This window comes from Melopsittacus undulatus, chromosome 7 (genome assembly GCF_012275295.1).
Source record: "Melopsittacus undulatus isolate bMelUnd1 chromosome 7, bMelUnd1.mat.Z, whole genome shotgun sequence".
Taxonomy (NCBI): domain Eukaryota; kingdom Metazoa; phylum Chordata; class Aves; order Psittaciformes; family Psittaculidae; genus Melopsittacus; species Melopsittacus undulatus.
In genome coordinates this window covers 37,298,903-37,324,319 of record NC_047533.1, presented here as the reverse complement: position 1 = coordinate 37,324,319, position 25,417 = coordinate 37,298,903, and the positions used below count along the sequence as shown (strand labels likewise).

Below are 25,417 nucleotides of genomic sequence, written 5' to 3'. Positions count from 1 at the left end.
AGTAACATTAACATCATAATATACAAAATTTCAATGGTTTGGGGTATTTTGTTTGTTTTGGTTTTTCTTTTTTCTTTACGTAGCAAAACGGAAGGACTTAGAATGTTGCTGCTCATGACAGTTGAATACACAAGGTTTTTGTTGCCCTCCCTCTTTCCCTTCATCTCTGTGGAAGCTGTGGGCATCCTTTGATAGCATTCCCAGGGCAATATAGGATTTTTACATGCATATTTTTTTCAGTATATGCTTAAGAGTCCAGCATAATTACTTGTACATCCCTTATTTTGAAATAAAATGCTTTTCTAACGAAGTATGGAAAATCTATATTGTCAAAAAATGCAACATGTGTTAAATAATATATATATTTATTATGCTGCATTTCCAGATAACTGACATTTTACTCAGGCTGTTCTGATGAAGGCTGCTTTCTCCCTTGTACTATAAGTATGCTCAACAGAAATCCATGTCTGAAAAGATCTTAGGAAACTGCTTGCATGCATAATACTTAAATGAGTCAGTATGCCACACAATTGTAATTTCTCCTAGACGCTATTATACTGAATTTCAAACCATGCTTAATTCCAGTATTTTTTTGTAAAATGTATTTAACTCATTAAAAGGAGCAGAAAATATTAAAAAGTTTTAAGCCATAAATAAAGTGCAAATTCCTTTCTACAATACAGCTCAGAATATTTTTTGTAATATTTTCACATATATTTAAATAGGCAAATCTGTATGAAGAATCAAAGTTTAATAATACTTCTAAGCATGAATTATTAACTCAGTAAAATAATGTTATATTACAGAGCTGCATTTTTCGTCTAAATGTTGATCTTATTTAGGAGACATGTGCATTTGAATTTCAGACTTTCAGAAAAATAGTACATTAATAACAAAAAAACACCCCCCCCAAAAAAAAAAATCAAGAAAAAGCCAAAGCAGAAAACAAAACAGCAAAGCCCCAAAGCATATTAAAATTACCCTTCGTCTGTAATGTAAGTATAGAACAAAATCAAGAAAATTGTGTTCTTCTATTTCAAATACAGTACTTAATATGACATATCCAGCAATGCTTACAAACATTAGATAGTTAGAATTAGTTTGAAATAATTTTATTTCATCAGTCATTTGGAAATGATTAAAGTATCCTAAACTATGCAGGAGTCCTGATGACATGAAGAAAAAAGTAAAAATATATAAGAGCCTCTTCACATTTCCCATGCAGCTGATTAACAATTGAAGTAGTAGCACTAGTAGTGGAACTATCTCTAAACCCAAAGCACTGGTCCATTTTGTGTGATCATGATAATTGTAAAACCAGTGTAGATGACCTTATTTTTTTTTTCTAGATTTCAGCACTTAGGCTTGGAATCTTCTTTATTCTCAGAAACTAGAATAATATTTTCCTATAGACTAAGTTTCCTGTGGTCAGGAATATCCTATCTCTTTCATATCAAGGCAAAAGGAAAATCTGCTGAATATATTAACATGATTTTTCTTTTTTAAAAATATATATTACTGCAGAATCCTACAAGAAATAGCTGTTGTTACTCTGGATTTGAGGAATCCTGTTTTAGCATCTGTAAGAGATCTTAACTTTACAATCAATATTGCCTGTAATCAAATCACAAATTAAACAAGAGTTAATACTTTATTACAGATTAAGCTTTATCAAGTCAAGAGCCTCTTAGCTACCATAAGAGAATGTAAAAAAAAAAAACAAAAAAAAAGGATCTGTTAAGACAAAGTTGTTATTATCATGAAATAAATATTTTTGCACTCTTAGTGTCTGAAGGGATGTTAGCTTTTCATCACTCTTATGTGTGCTAAGCCTACAAAAACCATGGCTTTTTTACCATTCCTTCTGTTTGCGGACACACCTGGTTTTAACCAACATTTTGCCTGGAATCAAGAGCGGAAACCAGAAGTTCTGGTTCTGGGTATTATTCTGCATTTTCCTAAGTTGTTATGTAATCACCCAGGTCACTTTCAGAAAAAGTGGTTGTTAATGGTGCCTTTTATTTATTTTTTTTTTCATTGTGACTGTGAAAAACTTGTGTTGCAGTTCTGAATGTCCAAATTTCAAATATTTCTGAATACATGTGATTAATACTTCAGTTGCACAGAAGGGCCCTCTGGAATTTTAGTTTTACTTAGCAGTAAAAGAACACTAAATGGTAAAATCAGGAACTTGGAGTCTATTTTTTTGTCACATTGGTGATGATGATGACTCATAATAATAATAAGATAAATTTCTTTCTGTGTAACTCATGTCATTTATAACATGAGATGGATTGAAAATGAACTGCAAGGTGTCATTTACAGAACTGTTCTCTCTATAATCTCTTTGTTGTAAAAATCATAATTAATATTGTTGACAGAGACAGAAAAACACTAGTATCTTTTCATTTGTTTCTCTGTATATTTCTATTCTCTTGTACAGTCTCATATATCAAAATATTCAGAGGTTAAATGTGGGTGTTTCAGCTCCTTTAGGCATTATAGAATCATAGAATCATAGAATAGTCAGGATTGGAAATGACCTTAAGATCATCTAGTTCCAACCCCCCTGCCATGGCCAGGGACACCTCACATTAAACCACATCACCCAAGGCTTCATCCAACCTGGTCTTGAGCACTACCAGGGATGGAGCATTCACTACCTCCCTGGGCAACCCATTCCAATACCTCACCACCCTTACAGTAAAGAATTTGTTCCTTATATCCAATCAAACCTCCCCTATTTAAGTTTCAATCCATTACCCCTTGTCCTATCACTACAGTCCCTGATGAATAGTCCCTCACCAGCATCCCTGTAGGCCCCTTTCAGACACTGGAAGGCTGCTATGAGGTTTCCATGCAGCCTTCTCTTCTCCAGGCTGAACAGCCCCAACTTTCTCAACCTGTCTTCATATGGGAGGTGCTCCAGTCCCCTGATCATCCTCGTGGTCCTCCTCTGGACTTGTTCCAACAGTTCCATATCCTTTTTATGTTGAGGACACCAGAACTGAACACAGTACTCCAAGTGAGGTCTCACGAGAGCAGAGTAGAGGGGCAGGATCACCTCTTTTGACCTGCTTGTCATGCTCCTTTTGATGCAGCCCAGGATATGGTTGGCTTTCTGGGCTGTGAGTGCACACTGCTGGCTCATGTTCGTTTTCACATTGAGTAACACCCCCAAGTCCTTCTCCACAGGGCTGCTCTGAATTTCCTTTTTGCCCAATCTGTAGCTGTGCCTGGGATTACCCTGACCCAGGTGTAGGACCTTGCACTTGGCATGGTTAAACTTCATGAGGTTGGTATCAGCCCACCTCACAAGTGTGTCAGGGTCCCTCTGGATGGCATTCCTTCCCTCTAGCATATAAACGGAACCACACAGCTTGGTGTCATCGGCAAACTTGCTGAGGCCACACTCAATCCCATTGTCCATGTCAGCGACAAAGATATTAAACAAGACTGGTCCCAACACTGATCCCTGAGGGACACCACTCGTTACTGGTCTCCAGCCAGGACATTAGAATCAGTTGACCACAACCCTCTGCAGTGCGGACCATCCAGCCAGTTCTTTATCCACTGAGTGGTCCACCTATCAAATTGATGTATACTCCAAGTTTAGAGACAAGGATGTCATGTGGGACAGTGTCAAACGCTTTGCACAAGTCCAGGTAGATGACATCAGGTGCTCTACCTTGTCCATCAGTTCTGTAGCCACCTCATAGAAGGCCAGCAAATTGGTCAGGCAGGATTTTCCCTTAGTGAAGCCATGCTGGCTGTCACCAAGCACCTTCTTGTTTTTCATGTGCTTTAACATGCCTTCCAGGAGAATCTGCTCCAAGATTTTTCCAGGCACAGAGGTGAGACTGACTGATCTGTAATTCGCCAGATCATCCATTCTCCCTTTCTTGAAAATGGGGGTTATATTTCCCTTTTTCCAGTCATTGGGAACTTCACCTGAGTGCCATGATTTTTCAAATATGATGGCCAGTGACTTTGCAACTTCATTCGCCAGCTCCTTCAGGGCCTGCGGATGGATTTCATCAGGTCCCATGGACTTGTGTACATTCAGGTTCTTAAGATGGTCTTGAACCAGATCCTCATGTACAGTGGGCCCAAGGTCTAGGTTTTCACAGTCCCTGCATCCACCTTCCAAGACTTGGGTGCTGCGGTCAGAGCCTTTGCCAGTGAAGACCGAGGCAAAGAAGCCATTCAGAACCTCAGCCTTCTCCAAGTCCTGTGTAGCCAGTTCTCCTGAAAGTTTCCGGAGGGGCCTACATTGTCCTTAGTCTGTTTTTTAGCCGCTACATACCTATAAAATCCCTTCCTATTATCTTTAACATCCCTTGCCAAGTTTAGTTCCAATTGGGCCTTAGCTTTCCTAACTTGGTCCCTAACTACCCTGACAACATCCCTGTATTCATCCCAGGCCACCTGTCCTTGTTTCCACCTTTTATAAGCCTCTTTTTTCCTGTGAATTTTTCTCAGCAGCTCCTTATCCATCAAAGGAAGTCTCCTGGCCCTCCTGCTGCACTTCCTTCTAGTCGGGATGAAACACTCCTGAGCTTGTAGCAGGTGATCCTTGAATGTTAACCAAGAGCATTAGAACAGTCAGAAATTTTAAGCACTATTAATTACAGTTAGTGATATCTTTGAGATGATCAGTCACAAGCATTCAGTCTGATCCTGATCTTGTGCTAAAGAAGCACCCAAAATAAGTCTCTAATTTTTTTTTTTCTTTCACACTTTCCAGTGTGTGAGAAAGACTTGTAATCTCATGGAGCTAGTTTCTTATATTTAGTCATTACTATTTTTCTGCCAAGTAGGTACCCCACGCAGATAAGAAACCCCAAGCAGATAAGAAAAATAGAAGATAAAAACTGATCATTCAACTTCATTTTCATGCTTTTGTCAATATTGACTAATGGGTTCCCTTGGGTATTATTTATTACTGTACCTGTACAAAGTTTTTTTGATATACACCTTAATACTAATATAATTCTGAAAAATATTTTCCCCTCCATACAGTTGCTACCAAGTAGGGGGAGATTGATCTGCAGATGATCTATCTCTCCTAAAGCTGTTAGACAGCAATGCATTGCATAACTAACCCTCACACTTGAACATTTGCTTCCTCAAAATACTTGATTTTTGAAAGTGTCTTTTTTTATTCTTAATTCTAACCCTTGGTAAATTGAGCAGAACTCTTTTTGTCTTTAAAGATTATAGACAGCTTTTTGACCTAAAGATCCCTCCTCCATATTCCATGTAATGTTTTCCCACAAAATGTCCGTCAATCCGTTAATCGATCCACAGTATGAATGTGTCTTTAAATGAGACATTCTGACATAGCTGAAGAAATTTTTATGTCTGAACCTTACCTGAGCCCATGCTGAAGCACTCAGTCTTATGATGAAACTCTGCCGAATTGTCCTTCACCACTCTACAAAAGAAGATCCTGCTGCTAGCCCAGCTGAAGTCATATGTATGAAGAGGTTTCACCTATTGGTTATCTAAATATCCTGTGTATGGGTAGTACTTTCAGTCATGCTCACAGAGCCTTCTTTGGCTTGATATAATTTCTGTGCAGAAATGGTGAATCCTGTTTGTGGCTATTTAGATAGTGTTATGCCATTTGGATCACCACACTGTTGCAAGCTGTGATCCACCTAGTTATCCTTGCCAACTTCATTTGCAGCTGTTTGGTCACTGGAGCCTTCTATAGTGGAGGTAAAGCCATAATTATTTCTGCAGGTTGAGAAGAGAAGGAGCTGGCATTGCATCAGTTTACAGTTGGCTTGAATCTGGGACATTATGTCACATGAAGACTGGTTTCTAAGTGAATTCAGTGGAAGATGTTCCTGGCTGTGACAAGGGGTTTGGAACTAGATGATCTTTAAGGTTTCTTCCAACCCAAACCATTCTATGATTCTGTAAAAACTGATAGCCTTCACTACTTGTTGGCTGCAAATAAATGCAACAAGGCTTATTTTGAACATTTTCTTAAATCACTGCCAATGCCTTTGGAAATGCGTGCATTCTTGGTCAAGTACGTAAATGGATCTTGGAAAAATGGCCCAGCTCATGTGCTCTGAGTAACATTTTGACATTATCAGGAATCAGATATGGCCTAGGTGGGTAATTGGTCTGGCCTTGCAAAGCATTTCTTGTGGTTTCATGTTAAAAGTCAGTTGTTGCCTTGGTCTGAGGCAACTGGTAGTTTGAGACTTGTTTTGGACAGTTAAGGCATAGTTTGCTATACAGGAATATAGTAACGTTACACTAAGCTTGGTTTTTTGTTTCCCACAGTTTACTTCAACTTTTTGTTAAACAGTACTTATTAAGAAAATTTAGAAAGCTTTTCCAAAAAGGTTTATGATAATAAGTAATGCATAGCTATTATATGCAAGTGGTTTGAAGACCTTTTTAGATGCATTGCTTAGCTCACTTAAAACAGAAATATTAGCATATGGTTTACTTTGACCAGCTTTCTTTGTGGGGGATGAAGGGAAGAAAAGAATAGAGAGGGAATTACACTGTAATACAGAAAGTGTTGAATCAGTCTGCAGAAGAAAATGAAAGTGATGAAAAACAGCTGCAGGTAGTACAAATCAAAAACTATTCGAGTTTCATGTGCTGGGTGTTGTGTTGTGTCTCCCAACCCTTTTTTTTTTTTGTCCTCTCAGATGGATTCCTCTGAAAGGTATTAAAATCCCTCTCTTGAGTAGTACTGAAGCCTGTAAACATCTACTTGGCTTTATTTTGGATACATTTATTTGTACCTCATAATGAAGATGTTGCTGCTAAAACTTAAAGCTAGCTATATTTTTAAGGTTCATATGTATACATTATTTATGGGAACAAAAATTTATTATTCTGTTCTTTAACATTCTGTCATCTTGTAGTCTAATGAATTTCTGTTTTAAAGGCAAAAATGTCACAGGTTAGACAAGTGGGACTTCTAGCAGCTGGATGTCAGCCATGGAACAAGGATGTATGTGCTGCTAGTGGGGACAGATTTGCCTACTGTGCTACCCTTGCTATTTATATTTATCAGGTAAGATTTTTATTTAACAGATTACATTTTTATGTTGTTGTCTATTTCACTTTGAACCCTTTTAATGAATGTTTCTACAATGCTTTTGGAAGTATGATAGCTACAGAGAAGATGTCTGTGTAAAGTTCAATCTTCCATTCAAGATACCCTTTCCAAATTATTTTTTCGTATTCTATCCTGTTTAACCTGTTGCAGATAACTGAATGATTGTAACCATGCCTATAAATAAAGCATTTTGGGATTGTATTTGCATGCGGTTATTAATGGGATATAATACTTTATAAGTGACAAGAGGATAGGCTATGTTAATATTGGTAGGGCTAATTGAATATAGCCCTATACAACTTTACTGTCCAAATCATATATATGAAAATTTGATTTATTGATATATCAGGTACTGACGACTGTTAAATTCACTATAAAGTCATATGTATGTCTAATACTGTTATATGAACTAGTCTCCAGGCAAACACTACTTAAAGTGAGTTTACAAAGTTTGTCTTTCTAAAGTGAATTTTACTTTTTGTTTAGCTGGATCATCGATACAATGAATTCAAGCTCCTGGCAATTATGTCTGAGCATAAGAAGACAATCACAGCCATATCTTGGAGTCCCCACAATCCTGACATGTTTGCAAGTGCCAGTGCAGATAGTTCAGTGATTATTTGGAATGTGACTGAACAGAAAGTTGTGGCCAGGCTGGACGATACAAAAGGTATTTCAGACATGGAGGTCTATTTAATCTGTACAGCATTTTCGTTCACAGGTATCAGAAATACTTGATACAGAGTAAACTCTAAGCAGTTGGTAGTGAGGTTTAACACTTGCATAACACAATATTCTTGTCAGATTTGTTGCACTTCATCTTAGAAGATAGTGCGTTTGAGTAAATTGCTCTGGAAAATCTAGTGACTGGTGAAGAAAGAAATTACTCTTTTTTCTAAAATACTTGACTAAAGAATTTTCTTTTCAATTGTCATAGAATCACAGAATCATAGAATAGAATCATAGAATAGTTAGGGTTGAAAAGGACCTTAAGATCATCTAGTTCCAACCCCCCTGCCATGGCCAGGGACACCTCACACAAAACCACATCACCCAAGGCTTCATCCAACCTGGTCTTGAACACCGCCAGGGATGGAGCATTCACTACCTCCCTGGGCAACCCATTCCAGCACCTCACCATCCTTACAGTAAAGAATTTCTTCCTTATATCCAATCTGACCTTCCCCTGTTTAAGTTTCAATCCATTACCCCTTGTCCTATCACTACAGTCCCTAATGAATAGTCCCTCACCAGCATCCCTGTAGGCCCCTTTCAGATACTGGAAGGCTGCTATGAGGTCTCCACGCAGCCTTCTCCAGGCTGAACAGCCCCAACTTTCTTAGCCTGTCTTCATACGGGAGGTGCTCCAGGCCCCTTATCATCATTGTGGCCTTCCTCTGGACATGTTCCAACAATTCTATGTCCTTTTTATGTTGAGGACACCAGAACTGTGAGCAGTCCTCCAGGTGAGGTCTCACGAGAGCAGAGTAGAGGGGTAGGATCATGTCCTTCAACATGCTGGTCGCACTCCTTCTGATGCAGCCCAGGATGTGGTTGGCTTTCTGGGCTGCGAGTGAACACTGGGGGCTCATGTTCCTTTTTACAGTGACCAACACCCCCAAGTCCTTCTCTGCAGGGATGATCAGAATCTGTTCTCTAAAAATCATAATACTAAGGCTCGTGTTTACACAACCATGGGTGTTCCTCATGAGCAACGTATGTAAGGAGCAATGTTGGCACAGTGCCATACTCAACGTAGCATGCCTTTTGCAGCCACAATGTTTCTGGACCTGTAGGCTTTGTGGATCTTTGAAACCTAACCCTAAACTTTATGATACCATAATATTCAGGCTTATGTCTTCAGCACCATAGGTGCTACTGATGAAAAAAGTTTGTAAGGATCAACGTGAGTACGCAGTGCCGTACTCATCTTGGCATGCCTTTTGCGGCTACAGTGTTTCTGGACCTGTGTGCTTTGTGTCTCTCTGAAACCTAATGCTAAACTTTCTGATACCACAATACTGAGGCTCACGGCTTGAGCATCATGGATGTTCCACATGAGAAAGGTGTGTAAAGACCAGTGTAGTTGCATTCGGATATTCATCTTGGTATGCGTTTTGCAGCCCCAGTGTGTGTGGACCTCTACACTTTTTGGCTCTCTGAACCCTAAACATAACCAAAACCATGACCTATATTACAGAATAATTGTGAGGTTCACATCTCCAGCACCATGGTTGTTGCTCATGAGCAAGGTAAGTAAGGAGCAATGCTGGTGCAGTGCCGTACTCATCTTTGCATGCCTTTTGCAGCTGCAGTGTTTCTGAACCTGTGGGCTTTTTGACTCTCTGAAGCATAACCCTAACTGTAAAATTGTTAACACCATGACACTAAGGCCCATGTCTCCACCACCATGGGTGTTCCTCATGAGCAAGGTATGCAAGGGGCAATGTTGGCACAGTGCCGTAATCATCTTAGCATCCCTTTTGCAGCCTAAGAGTCTATGGCCATCTGGACTTTGTGTCTCTTGGAACCCTAACACTAAACATGATGAGACAATAATATTCAGGCTCATGTCTTCAGCACCGTGGTTGTTCCAGATGAGAAAAATATCTAAAGATCCATGTTGGTGGAGTGTGGTATGCATCTTGGTATGCCTTTTGCAGCCACAGTGTTTCTGGACCTGTGGGCTTTGTGGATCTCTGAACCCTAACCCTAAACTTTATGATACCATACTGATCAGGCTCATGTCTTCAGCACAATAGGCGCACCTGATGAGAAAATTTTGTAAGGATCAATGTTGATGCAGTTCTGTACTCATCTTGGTACGCCTTTTTCAGCCACAATGTTTCTGGACCTGTGAGCTTTGTGGCTCTCTGAAACCTAACCCTAAACTTTATAATGTCACAATCCTTAGTCTCCTGGCTTCAGCATTGTGGGTGTTCCAGATGAGAAAGATGTGGAAAACACCAATGTTGTTGCAGTGGGATATTCATTTTGGTATGAATTTTGCAGCCCCAATATGTCTGGACCTATAGGCTTTTTGGGTCCCTGAATCCTAAGTGTAAGCAAAACCCTGACCTATATTACACCATAATTGTGAAGCACATGGCTTTAGAATCATGGCTGTTCCAGATGAGAAATATGTGTAAAGACCAATGTCATACTCATATTGTCATGCCTTTTCAAGCCTCAGTATCTCTGGACCTGTGGGGTTTTTGACTCTGTGAACCATAACTGTAACTGTAAACTTGATGACACCATAACACTGAAGCTCATGTGTCCATCACCATGGGTGTTGCTCCTGAGCAATGTATGTAAGGAACAATGTTGGCACAGTACCGTACTCATCTTTGTGTTCCTTTTACAGACACAGTGTCTCTGGCATCTTGGTATGCTTTTTGCAGACAAAATTTTTCTGGACCTGTAGGTTTTGTGGCTCTCTGAACCGTAACCCTAACCCTAAGCTTTATGATGCCACAACCCTGAGGCTCACGGCTTCAACATCATGAGTGCTCCAAATGAGAAAGCTGTATAAAGACCGATTTTGTTCTAGTACCGTACTCACTTTGGCATGCCTTTTGCAGCCCAAGTGTCTCTGGACCTGTGGGCTTTTTGACTCTATGAACCCTAACACTAACTGTAAACTTGATGACACCGTAACAGCAAGGCTCATGTCTCCACCACCACGGGTGTTTCTCATGACCAATATATGTAAGTAGCAATGTTGGCACACTTCTGTACTCATCTTTGCATGTCTTTTGCAGCCACAGTATCTCTGGATATGTGGGCTTTGTGGCTCTCTGAAACCGAACCCTAACCCTAAACTTGATGAGAGCATATTATTTAGGCTCATGTCTTCAGCACCATGGGTGTTCCAGATGAGAAAAATATGTAAGGATCGGTGTTGTTGCAGTGCTGTACTCACCCTGCATGCCTTTTGAATTGACAGTGATTCTGAGTGTGTGGGCTTTTTAACTCTTTGAACCATAGCCCTAACCCTAAGCTTGATGACACCATAACTTTGTGGCTCATTTCTCAAACACTGTGGGTGTTGCTCATGAGCAAGTTATGTAAGGAGAAATGGTGCAGTGCCTTACTCACTGTCATGGGTTCAGCAGTAGCTCATGCTACCGTCGGCAATATCGCACCAATCGAGACTCCCTGATTCCCATCCATAATCTGATCCGTAGACTGGAGAGGCAGGGAGTGATCAGCAGGACCCGCTCACCTTTTAATAGCCCCATATGGCCAGTGCGAAAGTCTAACGGAGAGTAGAGACTAACAGTAGACTATCGTGGCCTGAATGAAGTCACACCACCATTGAGTGCTGCCGTGCCGGACATGTTAGAGCAGTATGAATTAGAGTCAAAGGCAGCCAAGTGGTATGCCACGATTGATATTGCCAATGCATTTTTCTCAATTCCTTTGTCAGCAGAGTGCAAGCCACAGTTCGCTTTTACTTGGAGGGGTGTCCAGTTCACTTGGAACCGACTCCCCAGGGGTGGAAACACAGCCCCACCGTCTGCCATGGACTGATCCAGACTGCACTGGAACAGGGGCAAGCTCCAGAACACTTGCAATACATCGATGACATTATTGTGTTTTTGAGAAAGGGAGGGAAATAATCCAAATCCTGCTGAAAGCTGGTTTTGCCATAAAACGGAGTAAAGTCAAGGGACCTGCACGGGAAATTAAATTTTTGGGAATAAAATGGCAAGATGGACGTAGACGTATCCCTACAGAAGTAATCAATAAGATAACAGCAATGTCTCCACCAACTGATAAGAAAGAAACACAAGCTTTCTTGGGTGCTGTGGGGTTCTGGAGAATGCACATTCCAAATTACAGTTCAATCGTAAGCCCTCTCTATCACGTGACCCAGAAAAAGAATGATTTCAAATGGGGTCCTGAGCAACAAGAAGCCTTCAAGCAAATTAAACGTGAGATAGTTCATGCAGTGGCCCTTGAACCAGTATGGACCGGTCCAGATGTGAAAAATGTACTGTATACCGCAGCTGGGGAGAATGGTCCTACCTGGAGGCTCTGGCAGAAAACTCCAGGGGAGACTCGAGGTCGACCCCTTGGTTTTTGAAGTCGGGGATACAAAGGCTTGGAGGCCAGCTATACCCCAATGGAGAAAGAGATATTGGCAGCATATGAAGGGGTTCGAGCTGCTTCGGAGGTGATTGGCACTGAAGCACAGCTCCTTTTGGCACCCTGCTTGCCAGTGCTGGGCTGGATGTTCAAAGGCAGGGTCTTCTCTACACATCATGCAACTGATGCTACTTGGAGTAAATGGGCTGCACTAATTACACAATGAGCTCAGATAGGAAATCCCAGTCATCCAGGCATTCTGGAAATCATCATGGACTGGCCAGAGGGCAAAGATTTTGGAATGTCACCAGAGGAGGAGGTGATGCGTGCCAAAGAGGCACCACCATATAATAAATTGTCAGAAAGTGAAAAGCAGTATGCCTTGTTCACTGATGGGTCCTGCTGTATTGTGGGAAAACATCGGAGATGGAAGGCAGCTGTATGGAGTCCTCAGCAACATGTTGCTGAAACTGCTGAAGGAGAGGGTGAATCGAGTCAGTTTGCTGAGGTGAAAGCCATCCAGCTGGCCCTGGACATTGCTGAGCGAGAAAGGTGGCCAGTACTCTGTCTTTATACTGACTCATGGATGGTGGCAAATGCCCTGTGGGGGTGGTTGCAGCAATGGAAGCAGAGCAACTGGCAACACAGAGGTAAACCCATCTGGGCTTCTGCATTATGGCAAGATATCGCTGCCCGGGTGCAGAAGCTGGTGGTGAGGGTACGCCATGTAGATGCCCACATACCTAAGAGTTGGGCCACTGAGGAGCACCACAATAACCAACAAGTGGATAAAGCTGCTAAGATTGAAGTAGCTCAGATGGACTTAGATTGGCAACATAAAGGCGAATTATTTTTGGCCCGGTGGGCCCATGACACTTCAGGCCATCAGGGCAGAGACGCAACATACAAATGGGCTTGTGATCGAGGGGTGGACTTAACAATGGACACTATCGCCCAGGTTATTCATGAGTGTGAGACATGTGCTGCAATTAAACAAGCTAAACGGTTAAAACCCCTTTGGTATGGAGGACGATGGCTGAAGTATAAATATGGGGAGGCCTGGTTAATTGACTATATCACACTCCTCCCAACCCACCAAGGCAAGTGCTATGTGCTTACCATGGTGGAAACAACCACAGGATGGCTGGAAACATATGCTGTGCGCCACGCCACTGCCCGGAACACTATCCTGGGTCTTGAGAAACAGATTTTGTGGCGACATGGCACCCCAAAGAGAATTGAGTCAGACAATGGGACTCATTTTCGGAACAACCTTATAGGCACTTGGGCCAAAGAACATGGCATTGAGTGGGTATATCACATCCCCTACCATGTACCAGCCTGTGGGAAAATTGAACGGTACAATGGGCTGTTAAAAACTACACTGAGAGCAATGGGTGGGGGAACTTTCAAGCATTGGGATACACATTTACCAAAGGCCACCTGTTTGGTCAACACCAGAGGATCTGCTAACAGGGCTGGCCCAGCCCAGTCAGAACTTTTACATATTGTAGAGGGGGACAAGGTTCCTGTAGTGCACATGAGAAATTTGCTAGGGAAGACAGTCTGGGTTACTCCTGTTTCAGGCCAAGGCAAACCCACTCGTGGGATTGCCTTTGCTCAAGGACCCGGATATACTTGGTGGGTAATGCAGGAAGATGGGGAAGTCCGATGTATACCTCAAGGGGATTTGATTTTAGGGGAAAACAGCCAATGAACTTAATTATACATTGTTGCTTGCTGTGTAATATTTTTATAGTCCATCAACTAGATGTCTTCAGGTCACCAGCAACTGGCCCTGACTTCCCTCTAACCATCGTCCCCACAGAGAATGAACTCTGATAGAACCAGATGAGTTCTGCAGTAAAGGAATGATCAACATCAGCAGGCAACAATCCAGCACTGCACACAGACTCTCCTGCTACAAAAGACTATTACAAACCTAACATCATGGACCAAATGGACTCGGTAGCATTATAGGGATTGGTCCATGTATTAAGAAATGATTTCTTTCTATCTGTCTGGGTGTATGCAGATATATATATTTATATATATATATGATGGTATATTGAAAATGTGGGACCTGAGCGTGACGTGAATGGTATGGAATAAGGGGTGGATAATGTCATGGGTTCAGCAGTAGCTCATGCTCTGCCAGGGAGGAGGGAGAGATAGGGTGCCTGGTCTGGGCTAGTCAGGGCTTTGCATGTCTTTTGCAATCACAGTGTTTCTGAACCTGTAGGCTCTGTGTATCTCTGAACCCTAACTCTAAACTTTGTGATACCATAATAGTTCAGCTGAATTCATCAGCACCATAGGTGCTCCTCATAAGAAATGTTTATAAGGATCAATGTTGACACAGTGTCGTACTCAACTTGGCATACCTTTTGAAACCACAGTTTTTCTGCACCTGTGGGCTTTGTGGATCTCTGAACCCTAAACCTAACTGTAAACTTTATGATACCACAATAATGAGGATCATGGCATCAGCATCATGGGTGTTCCAGATCAGAAAGATGTGTAAAGACCACTGTTCTTCCAGTGCTGTACTGAACTTGGCATGCCTTTTTCAGACCCAGTGTTTATGGACCCATGTGCTTTGTGTCTCTCTGAACCCGAACCCTAACCCTAAACTTTATGATGCCACAATGCTGAGTCTTCCGGCTTCAGCGTCGTGTGTTCCAGATGAGAAAGATGTGAAAAGACCAATGTTGTTGCAGTGCCATACTCATCTTTGCATGCCTTTTCCAGCCACCGTATCTCTGGACCTGTGGGCTTCGTGCCTCTCTGAACCCTAACCCTAAATTTTATGATGGCACAATCCTGAGGCTCATGTCTTCAGCATCCTGGGTTTTCCAAATGAGAAAGATTTGTAAATGCTGGTGTTGTCGCAGTGGGATATTCAATTTGGTGTATGCCTTTTGCAGCCCAGTGTGTCTGGGCCTGTAGGCTTTGTGGCTCTCTGAAACCTAACCCTAAACTTTATGACAACATAATATTCAGGCTCATGTCTTGAGCAGCATGGGTTTTCCAGATGAGAAAAATATGGAAGGATAGGTGTTGGTGCAGTGCCATACGCACCTTGGCAAGCCTTTTGCAGCCACAGTGTTTCTGGACCTGTAGGCTTTGTGTCTCTCTGAACCCTAACCCTAAACTTTCTGATACTACAGTCTTGAGGCTCATGTCTTCAGCATTGTGGGTGTTCCAAATGAGAAAGATGTGTCAGGACCAATACTGTTGCAGTGGTATATTCATCTTGGTATGCATTTTGCAGCAATGTGTCTGGACCTGTAGGCTTTGTGGCTCTCTGAGCCCTAACCCTGAAGTTTATACCATAAAATTCTAGCTCATTTCTTCAGCACCATAGGTGCTCCTCATGAGAAATGTTCATAAGGATCAATGTTGGCACAGTGCCTTACTGAGCTTGGCATGACTTTTGCAATCAGAGTGTTTCTGGACCTGTGTGCGTTGTGTCTCTCTGAGCCATAACCCTAACCCTAAACTTTCTGATGCCACAATGCTGAGGCTCACCACTTCAGCATCATGGGTTTTCCAGATGTGAAAAGACCAATGTTGTTGCAGTGCCGTACTCATCTTTGCTTGCCTTTTGCAGTCACAGTATTACTGGAAATGTGGACTTTGTGACTCTCTGAACCTAACCCTAAACTTTCTGATGCCACAATCCTGAGGCTCATGGCTTCAGCATCATGGGTTTTCGAGATGAGAAAGATGTATAAATACCAATATTGTTGCAGTGCTGTTTGTATCCTCGTATGCCTTTTGCAGCCCACTGTTTCTGGACCCGTGGGCTTTTTGACACTCTGAATCCTAACCCTAAACTTTCTGATACCACAATCCTGAAGCTCACGTCTTCAGCATTGTGGGTATTCCAAATGAGAAAGATGTGTAAAGACAAACCTTGTTGTACTGGGATACTCATCTTGGTATGCCTTTTGTAGCCACAATGTTTCTAGACCTGTAGGCTTTGTGAACCTCTGAAACCTAACCCTATCAATAAACTTTCTGATACCACAGTCCTGAGGCTCACGGCTTCAGCATTGTGGGTGTTGCAAATAAGAAATACATGTAAAGATCAATGTGGTTGCAGTGGGATATTCATATTGGTACACATTTTGCAGCCACAATGTGTCTTGGCCTGTGGGCTTTGTGGGTCTCTGAACCCTAACCCTAAACTTTCTGATACCACAATCCTGAGGCTAACCGCTTCAGCATTGTGGGTTTTCCAAATGAGAAAGATATGTGAAGACCAGTGTTGTTGCAGTTTGATATTCAGCTTGGTATCACTTTTGCAACCCCAATGTGTCTGCACCTGTAGGCTTTGTGACTCTCTGAGCCCTAATGATAAACTTTATAATACCATAAAATTCCAGCTCATTTCTTAAGCACCATAGGTGCTCCTTATGAGAAATGTATGTAAGGATCAATGTTGGTGCAGTGCCATACTCATCTTGGCACGCCTTTTGCAGGCACAGTGTTTCTGGACCTGTGCACTATGTGTCTCTCCGAACCCTAACCCTAAACTTTCTGATACCACAATCCTGAGGCTCACCGCTTCATCATCATGGGTTTTCTAAATGTGTAAAGACCAGTGTTGTTGCACTGCCATGCTCATCTTTGCATGCCCTTTGCAGCCACAGTATCTCTGGACATGTTGGTTTTGTGGCTCTCTGAACCCTAACCCTAAACTTTATGATGCTGCAATCTTGAGGCTCATGGCTTCAGCATCATGGGTTTTCGAGATGAGAAAGATGTGTAAATACCAATGTTGTCACAGTGCCGTTTTTACCTTTGCATGCTTTTGCAGCCTCAGCGTCTCTGGACCTGTGTGCTTTTTGACTCTCTGAACCATAACCCTAACCTTAACCCTAAACTTTCTAATACCACAATCCTGAGGCTCACGGTTTCAGCATCATGGGGTTTCTAGATTATTAATATGTGTAAAGACCAGTGTGTTTCAGTGCGATATTCATCTCGGTATTCATTTTGCAGCTGCAGTACCTCTGGACATGTGTTGTTTGTGGCTCTCTGAACCCTAACCCTAAACTTTACAATACCGTAAAATTCCAGCTCATTTATTCAGCACCATAGGTGATTCTCATGAGAAATATTTGTAAGGATGTGTGTTGGCGCAGTGGTGTTCTGAGCTTGTCACTCCTTTTGCAGCCAAGAGTGTCTGGTCCTGTAGGCTTTGTGGCTTTCTGAAACCTAACCCTAACCCTAAGCTTGATGAAACCATAATATTCGGGCTCATGTCTTGAGTATCATGGGTGTTCCAGATGAAAAAAATTTGTAAGGATCAGAATTGGTGCGATTCCGTGCTCATCTTGGCACACCTTTTCCAGCCACAGTGTTTCTGGACCTGTAGGCTTTGTGGCTTTCTTAGCCCTAACCCTAACACTAGACTTTATGATTCCACAATCCTGAGTCTCACGGCTTCAGCATCATGGGTGTTCCAAATGAGAAAGATATGTAAAGACCAATGTTGTTGCGGTGGGATATTCATCTTTGTATGCATTTTGTAGCCCCAGTGTGTCTGGACATGTAGGCTTTGTAGCTCTCTGAACCCTAACCCTAATCCTAACCTTCAGCTCAGCCTCATGGGTGTTCCAGATCAGAAGGATTTGTAAAGACCAATGTTGCAGTGCTGTACTCATATTGGCATGCCTTTTGCAGCCCCAGTGTTTCTGGACATGTGGGGTTTTTGACTCTTTGAACCCTAACTGTAAACTTGATGACACTATAACACTGAGGCTCATGTGTCCACCACCATGGGTGTTGCTCCTGAGCAAGGTATGTAAGGAACAATGTTGGCACAGTGCCGTACTCATCTTTACATGCCTTTTTCAGCCCTATTGTCTCTGGACATGTGGTCTCTGTGGCTCTCTGAACCCTAACCCTAATCATAAACTTGATGAGACCGTAATATTCCTGGTCAGGTGTTCAGCACCATGGGTGTTGCAGATGAGAAATATATTTAAGGATCAGTGTTGGTGCAGTGCTATATCCATCTTGGCATGCCTTTTGCAGCCACAGTGTGTCTGGATCTATAGGCTTTGTGCACCTCTAAACTCTAACCCTAAATTTGTGTTAGCATTATATTCAAGCTCATTTCTTAAGCACCATAGGTGCTCCTCATGAGAAATGTATGTAAGGATCAATGCTGGCGCAGTGCCGTACAGAGCTTGGCACGCCTTTTGCAGCTAGAGTGTTTCTGGACCTGTGCACTTTGTGTCTCTCTGAACCCTAACCCAACCCTAAACTTTATGACACCACAATGCTGAGGCTCACAGGTTCAGTATCATGAGTATTCCAGATGTGTAAAGACCAACGTTGTTGTAGTGGGATATTCATCTTGCTGTGCTTTTTGCAGCCCCAGTGTGTCTGGACCTTTAGGCTTTGTGGCTCTCTGAATCCTAAGCTTAACCAAAACACTGACCTATATTACACCATAATTGTGAGGCTCACCTCTCCAGCAGCATGGGTGTTGCTCTTGAGAAAGTTATTTAAGGAGCAACGTTCATGCAGTGCCGCACTCATCTTGGTATGCCTTTTGCAGCCACAGTTTTTCTGGACCTGTAGGCTCTGTGGATCTCTGAATAACTAATGTAACTAGACCCTGGCCTATATTACAACATAATTGTGAAGCCCATGACTCCAGCACCATGCATGTTGCTTATAAGCAACGTATGTCAGGAGCAATGCTGGCACAGATCCATATTCATCTTGGCATGCCTTTTTCAGCCCCATTGTCTCTGGACAGATGTGGGGTTTTTGACTCTCTGAACCCAAAACCTAACCCTAAACTTGATGAGACCATAATATTCATTCTCGTATCTTCAGCACCATGTGTGTTCTAGGTGAGAAGTTTGTAAAGAACAATATTGACGCAGTGCAGTACTCATCTTGTATGACTTTTGCAGCCCTAATGTCTCTGGACCTGTGGACTTTGTGGCTCTCCTAACCCTAACCAGAACCATGACTTATATTATGCCATAGAATCATAGAATATTTAGGGTTGGAAAGGACTTTAAGATCATCTAGTTCCACCCACCCTGTCATGCTCAGGGACACCTCACACTAAACTATGTCACCAAAGCCTCTGTCCAACCTGGCCTTGAACACTGCCAGGGATGGAGCATTCACAACCTCCCTGGGCAACCCATTCCAGTGCCTCACCACCCTTACAGTAAAGAAATCCAATCTGACCTTCCCCTGTGTAAGTTTTAACTCATTACCCCTTGTGCTATCACTACAATCCCTAATGAATTGTCCATCCCCAGCCATCCCTATAACCCCCATTCAGATACTGGAAGGCTGCTATGAGGTCTCCACACAGCCTTCTCTTCTCCAGGCTGAATAGTCTCTACTTTCTCAGCCTATCTTCATATGGGAGTTGCTCCAGCCCCCTGATCATTGTTGTGGCCCTCCTCTGGACATGTTCCAACAGTTCCATGTCCTTTTTATGTTGAGGACAAGAGAACTCTACACAGTACTCAATCCCACTGTCCATGTCACCAACAATGATGTTGAACAAGACCCGTCCCAACACCAATCCCTGAGGGACACCAGTCGTTACTGGTCTCCAGTTGGACATAGAGCCATTGACCACAACCCTTTGCATGCGGCCATCCAGCCAGTTCTTTATCCACTGAGTGGTCCACCTAGCAAATTGCTGTATATCCAATTTAGAGACAAGGATGTCATGTGAGACAGTGTCAAACGCTTTGCACAAGTCCAGGTAGATGACATCAGGTGCTCTACCTTGTCCATCAGTTCTGTAGCCACCTCATAGAAGGCCAGCAAATTGGTCAGGCAGGATTTTCCCTTAGTGAAGCCATGCTGGCTGTCACCAAGCACCTTCTTGTTTTTCATGTGCTTTAACATGCCTTCCAGGAGAATCTGCTCCAAGATTTTTCCAGGCACAGAGGTGAGACTGACTGATCTGTAATTCCCCAGATCATCCATTCTCCCTTTCTTGAAAATGGGGGTTATATTTCCCTTTTTCCAGTCATTGGGAACTTCACCTGAGTGCCATGATTTTTCAAATATGATGGACAGTGTCTTAGCAATTTCATTTGCCAGCTCCTTCAGGACCCACAGATTCATTTCATCAGGTCCCATGGACCTGTGCACGTTCAGGTTCTTGAGATGGTCTTGAACTAAATCCTCTCCTACAGTGGGCCTAAGGTCTTCATTCTCTCAGTCCCTGGACCTGCCTTCCAAGACTTGGGTGGTGTGGTCAGAGCATTTGCCAGTGATGAGGCAAAGAAGTCATTCAGAACCTCAGCCAAATCCAGGGTTGCCGGTTCTCCTGATAGCTTCTGGAGAGGGCCCATATTGTCCCTACTATGTCTTTTATTTGCAATTGATTTCTTTTTGAGCTGAAAAAAAACCCTCCGCATCACTGTATAAAAAGTTGTATAACTTTTAAACCTTTTGTGTTTTAATGATAACTTTACAGAAGTGAAAGCAAATAAAATGTAGCCTATGGTGAGCAGATAAGCTGAGTGGAAAGGGTCCAGTAGTCCAGCAGGTTTCAGAGGTCAGCTCAGCCAGTGGTCATCCAGAAAGTGCTCTAGGATGGCATCCTCTAAACAGAAAGCAAAGAAAGCTTATTTCTCTCTTCTGGCCAGGAAGGACATGATGATCCGGACAGAGGTCCCTCATAAACACATAGCTGTCCAGGCATCTGGCTGTAGTGAGTGACAAAGTCTGTCAGTTACGTTAGATCGTGGCTGTGTAAGATGTCAAGTGGTTGATGATTTGCTCTGCATGGTGGCAGAGCGATGGGAAGAGGTGGAATGGCTAAGGATCAGGAAAGTGAGGAAGATGATGATAAGGGACCATCCAGGTCAGAAGAGGTGGAGAACACCTTGTAGTACAACCAGCTCTACTACAAAAAAAAAAGAATGGTTGTGATTGGTGACTCTAAGCAGAAGAGAGGGCCCCATATGCTGACCTGACCATACTCACAGGGAAGTCTGCTGCCTCCCTGGGGGCAGGATAAGATACTTAACCAAAAAACTCATTCGTCTGATATGGCCCTGCAACTACTATCATTTACTAGTCTTCCAGGTGGGCAATGAGGAAATCTCTTTAAGAAACCTGAGGGGACTCAAGAAGGACTTCAGGGCCTCAGGACAACTGGTTCAGGAGCCCAAGTAGTGTTCTCATGCCTCCTGCCTGGAAATGATTACATCAGAAAAATCTCATTAATTAATTCCTGGCTTCATAACTGGTGTCAGGATCATAATTTTGTTTTTTTTTTTTTTGACCATGGGTCAGTGTACACGGCACCAGGCCTGCCCAAAGGGGTAAAAGGATTATAGCCCAGGAGCTAGCAGGGCTTACAGAAAGGGCTTTAAACTAGGTTCAAAGTGGGAAGGAGATAATACCAGGCTCGCCAGAAATGAGCCATGGGGTAGCATGCTGCTGTTGGAGTCCAGATCCACAGGGCAACTTAAATGTATTTATGCCAATGTATGAGCAACAAACAGGAGGACTTGGAAGCCATTGTTCAGCAGGGAAACCATGACATAATTGCCATAATAGAAATGTGGTGGAATGATTCACATAATTGGAGTGCTGCAGTGGGTGACTAAAGGCTCTTCAGAAGGTATGGGCAAGGAAAAAGAGGTGATGGGGTTGCGTTGAATGTCAGGGAGTGCATCAGCTGCCTTGAACTCAGTGTTGTGAGTGAGAAGGCTGAATGTTTGTGGGTGAAGATTAGGGGGAAGGCTAATCTAGCAAATATTCTGATAGGAGTCTAGACCACCCAACCAGGATGAAGCTACAGATGAAGTGTTTTCCAAACAACTGGGAGAAGTTTCATGATCTCTTGCCTTTGTTCTCCTGGGGGATTTCAACCTACTAGATGTCTGCTGGAAGTACAACACAGCAGAGAAGAAACAATCCAGGAGGTTCTTGGAAGGTGTGGAAGATAAATTCCTAACACAGCTGGTTAGTGAGCCAACTAGGGGAGATGCCTGGCTAGATTTGCTGTTTGTAGGCAGAGAAGAACTGGTTGATGATGTGATGGTTGGAAGCCATCTTGGGCAAAGTGATCACAAAATAATTCAATTTTCAGTCTCTGGAGAAGTCAGTAAAAAGGTCAGCAAAACCTCCACCTTGGCCTTGAGGAAGACTGACTTTGGCCTGTTTAGGATGCTGGTTGGCAGAATTCTTTGGGAAACATTACTAAATGACAAAGCAAATGGTTGAACATGAGCCGGTTTGTTCCTAGGCAGCCTAGAAGGCCAGTGGTATCTTGGCCTGTATCAGAAACAGCATAGCCAGCAGGTCCAGGGAAGTGATCATCTCCTTGTACTCAGCAGTAGTGAAGCTGCACCTAGAATGCCATGTTCAGTTCTGGGCCCCTCACTACAAGAAAGATATTGATGTGCTGGAGCAGGTCCAGAGAAGTGCAGCAAAGCTGGTGAAGTGTCTAGAGCACAAATCTTATGAGAAAGAGCCGAGGGAACTGGAATTGTTTAGTCTGGAGAAGAGAAGGCTCGGGTGAGTCCTTTATTGATCTCTAGAACTACCTCACAGGAGGTTGTAGTGAGGTGGGGGTCAGTCTCTTCTCCCAAGTAAAAGCGATAGGACAAAAGGTAACAGTCTCAACCTGCACCAGAGGAGGTTTAGACTGGATATTAGGAAAAAATTCTTCACACAGAGGGTAAACAAGTACTGGAACAGGCTGCCCAAGGAAGTGGTGGCATCACTGTCCCTGCTAGTGTTAAAAAAAATGTGTAGATGAGGCTGTCAGTGATTTAGTTTAGTGGCAGTCTTGGCAGTCCTAGGGTAATGGTCGGGCTTGATCTTAAAGGTCTTTTCCAACCTAATTGATTCTATGATTCTTCAACAAATTCAAGTTAAATTATTCTAGGTAAATTATCAGATAATTTGAAAACCAGTTTTTGTTTAAATACACTGATGCTTGTCTACCTGCATCTTCTCTCAGGACTTGTAGCTCTTGATTTGGAGACTGTAAGAGAAATCTAGGGGGTTATAAGTCTGTGTCTGTCACATTCCCCTGCCCAGTTTGATTATTCCCTTTAGTCAAAACCAGTACCTGTATTTGTATTCTTAAAGTCAATCTCTGTCAGGTGTCCTTAAATCCTACATTTGCATTCTTGGAAAATAGCTGCAACCCAAGAACAGGGTCTCAGGATCTAAGACACTTCAGGATCCCCTACTCTGTTCTTTTCAGAATGCTTAGTATACCTTTGAAAACTCTTGCATGTCTTGCATATCCTGCAAGATGAATAAGTGGGAAAATAAAATGCAATCATTTGATCTATTCTGAAAGGAATATTATGTCAGGTTTTGCCATGGTTAAGTGTCTAAATGCAAACAGTTTTGAATTTTCAGCTTGGGGTGTTTGTCTTACAATCATTTATTCCTCAGACACACATTATTAAATTATGAGGATAATGAGGGTTGGAGACATTAAGGTCGAAATCCTTAAACTGAAATGCATACTGTCAGTTTTTAGGCAACTGAATTAGAACTGTCATAGATACAGAACGAAGCTATCAAGGGAACCCTTTGATTGCAAAGTAAGCTTTCCAGTTTTTCACAAATATTTGCTTCTATTGTATTTATCTCTGAATTAAATTCCATTGTGTTTTGCAAAAATAGATATTCTGAAGTTTTGAATATTTTACCAGGTTAGTAGAAAACAGCTTACAGTAAAACAATGGTGAATGGAATTGTGTATGAATGAAAGTATCGTTTACAGGATCAGGCTTATACTTTTTCATATGTTTAATTTTTATTTGGCACTAAGAGTTTAGGTATCAGTATAGTATGTATAATATAGGTATCATAAAATACAGACCATAAAGGTAATATTAAAATAATCTGGGAAATAATTGTATTTCCTGCCTAAGGATATATATAGATTACTTTTACACCATAAGATGTTCACACAGTTGTCTAAATTTCAGTCTAATCATTTTTATGTAGCATTTATATATATTTCTGTAGCTTTTCAAAACAATTGCTGATACTGGGTCAAGCAGTAATGCACTGAATTTCATATTGTGGTTCTCATAAGGTTTGTCTGTATGTTTCAGGAATTCCTGCCTCACTTAGCTGGTGTTGGAATGCAGGTGATGCGGTTGCATTTGTGTCCCACCGAGGTCCATTGTACATTTGGATTATCTCAGGACCTGACAGCGGGGTAACTGTACATAGAGAAGCACATAGTTTTTTGTCCGACATCAGTCTGTTCAGATGGCATCCAAAGAAAAAAGGAAAAGTAGTATTTGGACATACTGATGGAAGCCTATCTATTTTTCAGCCAGGTAAAAACTGATACAGTAAAATATTTGGTATCTCTTGTCTCTGTATATGTCTGTAATTCTGCACTTTTTCATTTAGGCTTTGTAATGTGTGTATGTACATAAAACTTGTTCTTGGTTCATAGTATCCTTCCATATCACAAAAATATATTTTCATAGAATCATAGAATCATAGAATAGTTAGGATTGGAAAGGACCTCAAGATCATCTAGTTCCAACCCCCCTGCCATGGCCAGGGACACTAAACCATGCCACCCAAGGCTTCATCCAACCTGGTCTTGAACACTGCCAGGGATGGAGCATTCACAACCTTCCTGGGCAACCCATTCCAGTACCTCACCACCCTTACAGTAAAGAATTTCTTCCTTATATCCAGTCTAAACCTCCCCTGTTTAAGTTTCAACCCATTACCCCTTGTCCTATCACTACAGTCCCTAATGAAAACACCTTCCCCAGCATCCCTGTAGGCCCCTTTCAGACACTGGAAGGCTGCTATGAGGTCTCTACGCAGCCTTCTCCAGGCTGAACAGCCCCAACTTTCTCAGCCTGTCTTCATATGGGAGGTGCTCCAGTCCCCTGATCATCCTCGTGGCCCTCTTCTGGACTTGTTCTAACAGCACCATGTCCTTTTTATGTTGAGGACACCAGAACTGAACACAATACTCCAAGTGAGGTCTCATGAGAGCAGAGTAGAGGGGCAGGATCACCTCCTTTGACCTGCTGGTCACTTAGATAAAGAGAACAGAGCATTTTCTCCTTTTGTGACCAAGATAACAATGCAGTTTTTTACAAGTACAATAAACTGTTTTATTAGGGAATGATAACAGCCATGATCTTCTACTGAGCCTTATTTCCCAGCAAGTTTATTCTCAATGGACTGATTTAAATCTTTTGCTTA

General features: G+C 42.3%; 1 protein-coding gene across 3 annotated transcripts in view; it reads left to right on the top strand.

Moving 5' to 3' along the window:
* Window positions 1–25,417, top strand: part of WDR17 (WD repeat domain 17) — a 68,780-nt gene that overhangs the window by 6,211 nt on the left and 37,152 nt on the right. For 2 of the 3 annotated variants that reach the window (XM_034064816.1, XM_034064815.1), the window contains exons 1-3: window positions 6,929–7,051; window positions 7,583–7,766; window positions 24,292–24,522. In XM_034064816.1, coding sequence (XP_033920707.1) covers window positions 6,929–7,051; window positions 7,583–7,766; window positions 24,292–24,522 — 538 coding nt within the window. Of the gene's footprint in view, window positions 1–6,922; window positions 7,052–7,582; window positions 7,767–24,291; window positions 24,523–25,417 lie in introns of those variants that run through there. The other variant, XM_005145530.3, reaches the window with a different exon arrangement.